The following is a 12,277-nucleotide window of genomic DNA, read 5'->3' as shown; positions in this document are numbered from 1 at the left end:
CAAAGTAACTAGGACGTCCTTTCTATGGAAAAACTAAAGTCTCAAAGACAAATATACTGTATATCCAGCTACACTTAAGTTATAGAAAAATCATACCCTCAACCCTCTTGTCAATATTTGCACGTGCGATCACCCCTAGTATATATCTGGACCATGTTGGTTTTACTGTAACTGAGCCTTTGGGTCTCAAGTTCTATGCATTTGTTACTTTTCTCTGCTACCTCTTCCATTTTGAAAAAAAATACAAAAGGCTTGGGAAAAATGCCTTTCTGGATTTTCTTGAAAGGAGAAGAAAATAAAAATAGAGGTAGATCCCTCTTCCAGGACTTCTCTCTTAGAAATGAAAACTCTCTCCTGCTCCCACTGAGCTGTCTCAGATCATGGCAGTGGATGACTTCACCTGCCTGATTGTATTGGAGAAACATGAATTATTTGTCATAACATTAAAATGATTTTGATTTATATTTTCTTTTCTTTTTTTCTTTTTTTTCCAATTACTCTTTTAATTAAGGGAAGTACTGATGGTAAAACATGCTATCTTGAAGCCTGAAGTTCCCTATTTATCCACAGGTCAGGTACAGCACAGGCTGTGACAGTTCATGATTCCCTCACAAGGCCCTGCCAGCGTCTCTCAAATCCGTGTCTGGAAAAGGCAGCTCAGGGGTGAAAGGGCCCTTTCAGTACTTGGCTTCTCTACTGAACCCGCTGACAAAAGAATTCAGAGAATGTCAAGCTGCTGAATCAGTTAATATGCACCAGTTTAACTAAACACAGACCATTATTTTTAAATCAGGTGTTAAACTTTGTGGACGTTATTTTGCTGACAATGAATTTCTGATGCTCTCCCCCCTCACCCTACCCCTTTTTCTTTCCCATCTGTAATATTATAGCTATTGGAATTTTTCTCTGACAATATCAGGTTAACAAATAATTATACTCTCTACAGTAGGGGAAATACCCTTTCCAAACCTCAAGTAACTTGTGAAAATAGGTGTTCATGTTCAAAATGCTTTTCTTCCAGTTACAGGAGTGTGCACAGCTAATGTTACTGACAGAAGACAAAAATCAAAAGAGGTGTGGCCAGGTTAACAAGTATGAAGTCATTAGCCTAGATGCTGCAATACTCAGTATGCATTATGCCATCTCTCTCATTCACAGCCCCCTAATATGGCTAAAATAGCCAGTCGTCAATTTCTGATTCAGGTTTATGGGACGCTAAATCCAGTTTGCTCACCATACTGTCGTTTGAGGTCTTCCTTGTTTTTCCACTTGGTTATTTCCTCCTCGGTCACCTCTTCCCGTGCCACACTGCTCAGTTCATACACATCAATTTCATGTAACTTGGGCAACAAGTCTTTGACCCACTCATAGCGAATAGGACACACCATCCGCACATAAATTTTAGATGTGACCAGGACATCATGGAAGATGATCCATTCAGGTTGAAGTTCCTGGTCATGGAGCTAAAGGTAAAGTTATTCACATTTTTTCAGATTACTATCTTGATTTTCTTTCAATAAATGTGCTCTGCAGATTGACAGCAGAAAAAACACGGGTCCTAATTCAGATTCTTGCCACAAACTGGTTAACAGCTAAACCCTTTTGTCTTGCTCTCCTCCACATTCCCTTTTGAGAAGTTATATTTAATCCTTCATGCCTTCCTATGGCTTTTACTTTGGAAAGCTGAAACATCCAATTTTTAACCAGACTAATTCAGAACCTACAGTTGCCTTCAGTAACATTTATCAATAATGGTTTTCATTTCTAGAGCATCTTCCAGAGGAGGATCTCCAAGTACTTCAGGCACATGAATGGATTAATCTTCTTAAAAAAGCCTGTGAGGTAACTTAATAATTATCTCCTTGTTGCAGATGGGAAAACTGAGGTATAGAAGTTAGTGACTTGCCCAAAATTGCACAGAAAGTCAGTGAGAGTCAGAGCCAGAATTCAGATCTACTAACTTTTTCAGTTCTGGGTTATAGCCACTAGATTACATTCCCTTCACAAACCAAACATTTGTATGGATTCTGATTCTGTGCGACTCCCTAAGGAAAGATGTGGTATAGGCTAGTGTCTTACAGTATGGAGGCTGTGTACAATATTCCATATGGCCAGAAGCCAGCTTCAATCTTACACCAGGAACAAGCAAGCCAAAGATCAGGGAAACAATTTGCATAGCCTGCTTTGTTTTCCCATTTACCTGAAAAAAACACCCAGACAACTATTGGCAGAAGTAAGTAACTTACTGCTGATGAAGGATGAAGATGGACTATGCTACCATGTCCGTCCATCGTGCAGAATGTCCTGCCTGCGGACCTAAAAGCATGGGGAATATTTTTATATCCAGTGACATGCTTAGCTGTGCTTAGACAGCAACATAATCTAAAAAGAGCAGCAGCAGGATAGGAGAAAATGGTTTAGCATAGAAAAAATAAACTTTCCAGAAATAAGTGTAAAAACTAGATACGGATTAAAACATCTCTTTATACATCATATTAACTCTCTTTTCAGTCCAAACTTTTGATTCTGTGACAAATATGGTTTTAGATTTCCATCTTGCTGACAGATGATCATGCTGACATCCACAAAGCCCTTTACAAATATTATCTAGGCTTCCCAAAGCCCCCTGCAAGGTGAGTAATTAAGTATTATCCCCCCACATTTCACAGATATGGAGACTGAGATACCAAGAAGTTAAATAATTTGTCCAAAATTACAATGAGAGTCAGTGGCAGAGCTGGCCCTGGAAATTAAGACTCCTGGCTCCCAGTCCTGCACTCCGACAGCTCCTCTCCTGCTGTAACCAGTGAAGTTGACCCTTTTAATAAGCTGTGGTACAGTCTTGCGACTATTTGTTTTGATTTATAATCACATACTAACGAATGTGGCAAATCTTTTCCATGCAATTCCCAAAACTCCACTCCTTACCTTCTGGCTACATTGGTGAAGTACCCCGTGCACAGACATCTTTGGAGTATCTCATTTTTGGAGCCATCAAAACGCTCTCTTGGGAAGTCTGACAGCTGTATAAAGAGCAGCACAAAATGGATTAGTGTCTTTGTTAAAGGAAAATTGGTCACACTTTTCCCCACTCAGGAGCTTAAACCTTGTGTTTCACACTTCATAGTCAGCTATTTTATATGGCCTTCCTTTTGTCCGTTCCTACCATTACACCACAAATTTAGGATTAGGCTACAATGAGGTGTGTACTTATTTAAAAAAAAAAAAATCTAAGAAAATTAGTTTAGATTACGACAAAGATGGTGGCCATTTAGTGAAGACTCCATACTGCAGTACACATCTAACATAGGCACTTGTGCAAAGACAAATACCATTAATTTACATTAGAAGGAAGTTTGTTCACCTGTTTAAGCTTACTGGTTATTTCCTGAAGTTGTGCTTCCACACTAAAAGCGGATTTTAAAGCTCTGAAGTGGACCCAGTGTTTCTGGCACCAAGCTACAGGAGACTTGCTAGGAATAGAGATACTGGTGTTATAACGAGGCCTTTCGTAAGTGGAAGGCAGAAAGTTGCTGCTATTTTTTATTATGGTTGTACAAAGAAGACAAACATTCAGATATTTTGTAAATTCAGATAGCAGATTCCTTGTACTGTACATATATTACAGTATGCAAAAATCTGCATCTGGGTATGAGCACATGTACATATAGATGGGCTTTAGACAATGAATGTACAATAGAACTCCCAGTTGATATCTTCTGTGTATTGAATAAATACCTATTCATAAGTACCTTGATTTGCACTGTTCAAAGATGTTTAAAAGGGTTGCAAAATCATTGCATCCTCCTGCCTCTAATGACAGCTCCTGGTGGCGGAGTTCTGCTTCCTTTTGTTTCAGAAGGTCACCTGAGGAAATACTAAGTTATATTTCACTTTAACAAATTCAATTTTCATTTGTCACTCCTACCTTAGTTTTCTATAATCCAAGCTGAAAGTCTTGGCTCTTTATTTAGATTATTTTAAGACTCATTTCTTTCCCTCCCACCCCGGCCTCAGTTTTGTCTCTCCCACTTCTGAGAACATGAAGCTGCTAATAAGGCTGTGATTAAAACTGTCAGCCAGCACTAGAGATGTAGCTTTGATGCAAGTGCTAAACTCTCTCCTTGGGAAAGGTAAGTGAGTATTGTTCTCTTTCATGATCAATTCTGAGTTGTCATGTAGAACGACGACATGAAAATATACAGAAGCAACAGAGTTTAAAGAAAGAAAAGGAGTACTTGTGGTACTTTAGAGACTAACAAATTTATTTTGAGCATAAGCTTTCGTGAGCTACAGCTCACTTCATCGGATGCATTCAGTGGAAAATACAATGGGGAGATTTATATACATAGGGAACATGAAACAATGGGTGTTACCATACACACTGTAACCAGAGGGATCACTTAAGGTGAGCTATTACCAGCAGGAGGGGAGTGGGGGGGGACCTTTCGTAGTGATAATCAAGGTGGGCCATTTCCAGCAGTTGACAAGAACATATGAGGAATGGTGGGGGGTGGGAGATAAACATGGGGAAGTAGTTTTACTTTGTGTAATGACCCATGCACTCCCAGTCTCTATTCAAACTTAAGTTAACTGTATCCAGTTTGCAAATTAATTCCAATTCAGCAGTCTCTCGTTGGAGTCTGTTTTTGAAGTTTTTTGTTGAAGAATTGCCACTTTTAGGTCTGTAATCAAGTGACCAGAGAGACTGAAGTGTTCTCCGACTGGTTTTTGAATGTTATAATTCTTGACGTCTGATTTGTGTCCATGTAGTGTTTTACGTAGAGACTGTCCAGTTTGACCAATGTATGTAAAAGAATAAATGGACACAAACCAGTTGGAGAACCCTTCAATCTGTCTGGTCACTCAATTACAGACCTAAAAGTTGCAATTCTTCAACAAAAAAACTTCAGAAACAGACTCCAACGAGAGACTGCTGAATTGGAATTAATTTGCAAACTGGATACAATTAACTTAGGCTTGAATAGAGACTGGGAGTGGGTGGGTCACTACACAAAGTAAAACTACTTCCCCATGTTTATCCGCCACTCCCCACCGTTCCTCAGACGTTCTTGTCAACTGCTGGAAATGGCCCACCTTGATTATCACTACAAAAGGTCCCGTTCCCCCCCCCCCCGCTCTCCTGCTGGTAATAGCGCACCTTAAGTGATCACTCTGGTTACAGTGTGTATGGTAACACCCATTGTTTCATGTTCTCTATGTATATAAATCTCCCCACTGTATTTTCCACTGAATGCATCCGATGAAGTGAGCTGTAGCTCATGAAAGCTCATGCTCAAATAAATTGGTTAGTCTCTAAGGTGCCACAAGTACTCCTGTTCTTTTTGCGAATACAGACTAACACGGCTGCTACTCTGAAACCAGAGTTTAAAGAGTTTCTAGAAATCAAGCGAGTGGAAGATTTCATCATCTGAGCAGCAGGCCCTCACATTTCAGATGAGACCAAAAAAACAGGGCCTGCTGCTGCTATTTGTGGGCAGTTTCATTTACCCTGTTGAACCTAACTTATGTCATGAAGTCCAGATAACATGGCGATGGATAGATAAAATAAATCAAGTTTGACATAAAACTCAACCCATGAGTCTACAGAAACTTTCATGTAACTGAAAAGAATGTGTCATGCCAAAGAAATCTCAGAACTTTGAGCCCCAAAGGACTACCCAACCCCAAGTATAGATAGATATGGGCTACTTTAGGCCAATGCAGTATGCTGCTGCACTTCCCCAGGCCCTGACCACACATACTTTCAGGTATTTAATTTCAAACACATGTGGCTCCACTGAAGTCAACAAGAGTACTCATGCACTTAGCTTTAAGCACATGAGTAAGTATTTGCAGGATGTGAGCCTATGCCATGATCCCTTGTTTCCAGATTGACAGGTACACTGTTTAACAGGGACTGGAGTCCCTGCACTAGTTTGTTAGCTGGCTGAAAAGGAAATGTGAACAAGCTGCAAAAGGAGCCAGAGGGAGAATGGGGAAGCAAAAATCAAGTCTATGGGAGTGTGAGGAACTGCAGAGTACCATCCAACAGCAAAAATCCTCTGATAGCTCACTTTCAAGGTGCTGAATGTCTGAACTGGCTTTTGCCGCTGTATCAACAAAAACGAGTTAATACATTACAGAGATAACCAGACACTGACAATGAACACGAGCAGAAAGGACAAAGTTCTCCCCAAGACTTTGCTACACACACTTTTTTAAAAAGCAAGTGAGCTCAGTGCTAGTGAAAGGTTCTGATCTGAAAGCCCAGCAGAATTAAATCTTCTGGTTAGTCGCAGAATTGGCATAGGACCAGCAGCAGCAGTTCATGCTCCCCCCACACGGACTAATAATCCTGCCCCAGAGGGAACACTTCTAGGGTGAGTTCATTCTTTTAATCTAGTCAGCTCTTGGTCTCTCACTGCAGATTGACCAAAAGTGGATCCAGGTAGCATCTGATGAGGTGTTATTTTTTGTTATAATACTAGATCTGCGCCTGCCAATTGCAACGGCATCTTTCAACAGTGACGCTCCCCAAGCTGCTACAGACAGCGTTTATGAAATACACTGGCTTAGGGTATGCAGCCATGTCTCCCTCTAGTGACTGGGCTAATTGAGAATACAAGCTTGCTCCTTACTGAGAGCTCATGGGAGTCATTCTTTTAGCTCAAATGATAGGAGCTTGTGTTTCTTTTGCTGGAGATTCCCAGATGATGATTCCTATTGATGACTGAAGTGTGTGTATGTAATGAGCTGTGGCTTCACATAACTAATGACATTAGGAATGGAAAACTAGTGAAGAAGTGACAGACAAAATGCAAAAAGACATTAAGGACAAAGTTCTCCAGACTGAGCACTGGGTGTTGACCAACCACCTCCCAGCACACATTCTGCTCAGGATACAATTCGTAACCTAAGAGGACCTGCTTCTGGAGAACGGGGCTTCTTACCAGGCCGTATGAAGACATTTTCCACAGACAACATCGCAGCTATGGGAAGCAACAGATCTTCGCAGTCAAGAGAAGCTGCCTTTATGACAGCACAGGTCAGGTTTGGAGGGAGAGGAAATTGCACCAAAAACTCTCCCAGTCTTGTCACGTGGCCTCTCCTTATTGGGAGGAAAAGATTCAAACATCAGACTGAACAGACTCAATCTGTAAGGTCAGAACATAGGTACAAGACCCAAGTAGCCAGGACATCTCCAACAGAGCCTTCATTGGCTCTTATATAAACACACACTCCCCAGAGGCCTAGGAGAGACAGAGGCCTAGCAAATCCAGACAGCAGATGATCCTCTAGCCTAAACTCTCCCACAGCTTGCCCACGTCCTGCCCCATCTGCACTGTCAGTGGGGGTTTTGAGTGCAGGATTAGTGTAAAGAATTCTTTATTGTGAAGAATTCTTAGAAGCTTAGGATAAGATGTGTGTGCGCTACTCTCTTAAGTATCATATAGGCCCCATTACTGTTATGTCTGGGTATCTCACACACTTTAGCATATTTAGCCTCACAACAGCCCTGTGAGGTGCTATTTTCCCCATTTTACAGATGGGGAAATAAAGCACAGAAAGACTAAGTGACTTGCCCAACGTCACACAGGAAAATCTGGAACAGAGCAAGGAACTGAATCCAGGTCTCCTGAGTCCCAGGTTAGTGCCCCAACCAGTGGCCCATCCTTCCTCTTGGATCAGAACATTCTTTTCAGACTGAAAAATATTTAAGTTCATGCGCAAACTAATATATGTGCTCTACTGCTGAGGAAAGTAATCTACTTTATGTTGCAACTCGTTAACAACAGTACAAAATTAAGTCACAAAAAACTTTTTGTAAGTACTAAGGTTGAAAAGGTAAAAAGTTTGTTTTTGCCTTTTTACCTGTCAATAGCATCACACTGGTAAAGTTGCTTAAGAGCCTCTAAAATATGCCTCTCTTCAGGGCGGTCCAAATAAGGGAACCTACAAACAGAAAGGCTGGATAAATTCCACAGCTTGGGCTCAAGATAGTTGGTTAAAGCTGTAAGTGTTTTATATACTACAATACTCCTGGAATCCTTCAATACAGGTCAACAACCAAGGGGAAAGTGTGTGTGCACGTGTATATATAATAGTTACACATTTCTCTTTAATGAAGGAAATAGCTTCCATATCCCAAAAGAGCTCTGTCTGCACACACAAATATATCTATATTTACACACACACCCTGCACATGGGACCCTCAAGTTAATTATTCCACCAGGGTCAAGTTTTAGGCATACAAACCTCAGCAATGTTCCTTTAAAACACTAACAAAGATTACTGCTATTTCAGGAGCTAGTTTTGACAGATCCCCAAAGAGATCTAAAGCCTAAGACACAGCCTAACACTGGAGATTTTTAGGAGAACAACAGAAGAGTTGATGTTGTGGAATTGTCCCATTTGTCCTGATACCTAACTGTGTTCTTGGTACCAACACGACATAGTGTGCCAACCCCCTCTAATACGCATTGCCAAGACTCAGGAGGGAGATTACAATTGCCTCCACCATGGGTTACCTTATGACATCATGTATAGCAAGGCACTTCAAGGTCAAGATCACAGATGTAAGACTAGTTCTCTTTATCTCTGGGATCATGTGATCAGGCATACACTGATCCCAGAATTCCTTGCTGTACACCCTGTAGCATTTTCCAGGTGATGTCCTGCCAGCTCGGCCAGCTCGTTGCATTGCTTCACTCCTCCAAAAATAAGCAAAGAAAAATAATGCTGTGCATGTCAAAGTAGCCAAGCACCCTATAATTATGATCAACGATAGCAATTTGTGTGTCTCTGGATGAAGGATTTAATATATTGTACAGGAACCCTGCTATACAAAATGTAACAGCATGAAGAAGTGATATTGGGCAAAACTTCCTGAACTTCTTTCAATTAGTTGTGCTCAGTACCGGAAAGATGATGTGTAAATCATTTTCAGAGTACAGATAATACATGGTGAGTTCTTCCTCACTGTTCATGATTAAAATTAAAGTACCATGCTCTACTAAAATGTTTTATTTACTATCCCTGATGTTTTCTAAATATTGACCTGATAGAGCTGCAAATTAAAGCTAAATGTGCTGCAGTGTCTCCAAGATCTCTCTGCTCTTCTTTATATTGGGAAAATTGGCAGTCACACAGTACATTCAGAGCAACTTTCAAAGGCAATCGGAGGACTTTTCTCAAACCAGAAAGTAAACTACCTTTCTTCTAACTTACTTTGAAATGGGAACCACCTCCAGTATGTCCAAGCCAACCCTGGGGTTATGATTTAACTGCTTCACAAATCCACTATCAACTACATACCTAAAAAAAATTTAAAATATCGTAAGATACAGGAAAAAGGACCTAGATCAGGCAATGGCTTAGGTTCCTTATCCTTAGTCAATTAGTAACATGTCAGATGGAACACAGTTGGTCTGTAAATGTGGAAGAAGATAGTTTCACTCTGCTGGCCAATTACTGAACTACAATGGGATGGACCTTGAGGAAATTCTTCATGTAGGGCTTGTCTACACAGAAATTACACTGATTTAGTTTCAGAGCAGCAGCCGTGTTAGTCTGTATCCGCAAAAAGAACAGGAGTATTTGTGGCACCTTAGAGACTAACAAATTTATTAGAGCATAAGCTTTCGTGATTTAGTGGAATCAAAGTACTGGGTTTGGTTTCAAAATAAGATAAACTGATATTAAGAACTCTTTAAGCCTATTTAAGAGTGCCAGAGCAAAAGCGATGCATCAATTTATTAAACTGATTAAGAAACATTTCTGGTCTACATAAAGAGAAGAGTCACTTACTGCAAAAGGGCATGTAATTACTCAGCAGGATCAGAACAACAGAAACAGGAAGGGGAGAACTGGATGAGGTTTTTCCAATTCTAATGCAACTTTGAGTCAGACCCTTGGTTACAGCTTTTACCAAGGATAGGAAATAGATACCTGATTCCATCAACTGTCAGAGAAGTTGCAGCAACGTTTGTGGATACAACACATTTTCTAATGCCTGGAGGAGGTGGCAAAAATATTCTTCTCTGCTGATCTAAAGAGAAAGAGTCCATCAATTAATCCTTTAGGTCAGGATGCACAAAAGTCAAATTCCTACTCTAGAAAAGGACAAGATTACCCACTAAAGACAGAAAATTAATGGAGGTCCCTGGGTTGAAACTAAAGGTGAGCCAGGAGATGAATTTCAAAACAAGAACTGCTTTACAATAGTCTTTAATATACTTGTTGGGAACAACATCACCTCTTCTCTGTTGTTCCTTAAGAAAGTCTCTAGCTTAAGTGCTTTTAAGTGCAGCCCTTTTGAATAGCTCTTGTGCAAGAGAAATACAGACGTAGGGAACCAAGCAAAATGCCAGCTCAAAAAAATGGAATGTTTAAGAAGGATTTAAAGCATGTTAAGAAACAACCTGAGGTCTAAGAAACCAAAGCAACTGGAGATCAATAGAATAAGTTTCCCATCAAAATTAGTTAAAACCTTAACATACCTTACTGTAGGTTAAGATAAGATGGATTTTTTGGGTAACAACACATTTCCCTCGGTCTTATTTTGAAAGTCTCCTAAGGCACAGATGAGAATTGGGCATCTAACTTTCCTCTGTGCCTTTGAAAATCCCCCCCTAAAGTCATATGTTTATACTTAGATTGCAAGCTCTTTGGGGCATGGCCCATCTTTTTGTTGTGTGTTTATATACTGCCATGTTCAAGGGGGGGTCCTAGGCACTAGCACAATAATAAAATAATGATGGCTTTCAAGCACTATCCTGGTACCTTTGGTGTTGTAAAAATAAGTAACTCCTCTCTCATTCAACCCTCAGCAAATCCTTTTGGGAGGGAACAAGGTCTGCACCCTCCCCACATGTCATCAACCAATATACTCCCTACAAAGGTTTCCAGGCTCTAAAATTGCTGACCTATTCTTCTCATGTATATTTATTCTGCCTTTCAGCATTCTACACATTGCACCCACACAATTAAATACCACATTCAAGATCTGAAGTGAAAACACACCTGTTTTTATAAGGATCATGAAGCCTGCGTTTCTGAACCCTTCAAAATTAGGCAGTGACACCGCAGACTGACTTCGTTCAGTAATTTACACCTTCTATATAGGTGTAACACCACATTCTTTGTATCTTCTCTTGTATGTATAATCCTATTGCCACATATCTTATTGGCAATACTTTTATCTTTTTTTTTTTTTTTTTTTTAAAAGGTAACTGTTGATGAAGATTAATTGGAGCAACACAACGGAGCAATTATGTCAAATCCCTTTTGTAACAGCTACCAAACATATTTTAATTGAAAATGGGTATCATATCTCCCCATAACAGACATTATCCACAAATTGAATGTGAAGCTTTTGAAACTATACTTTATTTTAAAAGCAAACCCTGGACTGAAAAGGAGAAAGACTTCCTGGCACTCAACACCCCCATTAGCCAGTTAAAGAGCAAAGTTAATGAGCTTTAACAATAATAATTCCATCCATTCCTCAGGTGGAAGGACAGTAGCTATAACAGGAATCCGGAGGGCAAGTATGACGATCCACTCATAGCTAGGGAATCCTCAGGCTTCTCGTTACGATACAAGAATTTTCCTTGATAGAAGCAGAAGAATGCAACAGCTTTACAAGAAAAGTTATGTGCGTTTTCAGTACAGGAAAGACAACATGTCATTATGAAAAGGTATTGACAGGATCTGACTATTTAATGGATTTTTGCCAACTGCCATTATGAACCAGCACACAATACAATTCTTTTTTGTTACAGAAAATAATACCTTTTCCTATTGAGGCTGCAAGGGGAATTTCAGAGAGGCAGAATGTCATCATCAGTGCTGAAGTTTGGCCAGGACATCAGAGCCAGCAAATTCTTGTGAACACCACTATGACATTTTTAATAACCACAAGTAGTCAGAACTTTGGGGTCTGGTACAGACTGAACTTCCGACAACACGGCATTCACTTTTTCCATGCTAGGACGGTCACTCAGGACTGATCTGGAGAGAAGGGCACTGCCTTCTAATCCAACACTGCCACTTCCAGCAGCATATGGATTTTAATTCATGGTTCCCGAGCAAGAATTGACTTGGCCAGATTATGATTAGCTTGTGACAATACTGCTTTATTAATCTCTCAAACAGGTAAGCAAATATCTGGGTTGTTTCCATTGAAAATAAAAGTATTTGTCCACGATGTCCCATATAACCATTAACTGCAGCTAAAATCTGCATGAACTAAACATAACATTATGTTTAATTC

General features: G+C 40.1%; 1 protein-coding gene across 8 annotated transcripts in view; it reads right to left on the bottom strand.

Moving 5' to 3' along the window:
• DHX40 (DEAH-box helicase 40) overlaps positions 1–12,277 on the bottom strand; it is a 58,258-nt gene that overhangs the window by 4,062 nt on the left and 41,919 nt on the right. For all 8 annotated transcript variants that reach the window (XR_006286362.1, XR_006286361.1, XM_027820222.3 and 5 more), the window contains 10 exons: positions 9,952–10,051; positions 9,232–9,318; positions 8,532–8,714; positions 7,876–7,956; positions 6,954–7,111; positions 3,753–3,867; positions 3,365–3,473; positions 2,929–3,023; positions 2,247–2,316; positions 1,235–1,463 (listed from right to left, as the gene is read on the bottom strand). Coding sequence is in view for 6 of the 8 variants with exons in the window: in XM_027820222.3 (XP_027676023.2) it covers positions 1,235–1,463; positions 2,247–2,316; positions 2,929–3,023; positions 3,365–3,473; positions 3,753–3,867; positions 6,954–7,111; positions 7,876–7,956; positions 8,532–8,714; positions 9,232–9,318; positions 9,952–10,051 (1,227 nt within the window). In the remaining 2 variants the exon portion in view is untranslated. The remainder of the gene's footprint in view (positions 1–1,234; positions 1,464–2,246; positions 2,317–2,928; positions 3,024–3,364; positions 3,474–3,752; positions 3,868–6,953; positions 7,112–7,875; positions 7,957–8,531; positions 8,715–9,231; positions 9,319–9,951; positions 10,052–12,277) is intronic.

The sequence above is a fragment of the Chelonia mydas genome, chromosome 17 (genome assembly GCF_015237465.2).
Source record: "Chelonia mydas isolate rCheMyd1 chromosome 17, rCheMyd1.pri.v2, whole genome shotgun sequence".
NCBI classification, from domain to species: domain Eukaryota; kingdom Metazoa; phylum Chordata; order Testudines; family Cheloniidae; genus Chelonia; species Chelonia mydas.
This window is presented reverse-complemented; position numbering and strand designations above follow the sequence as displayed.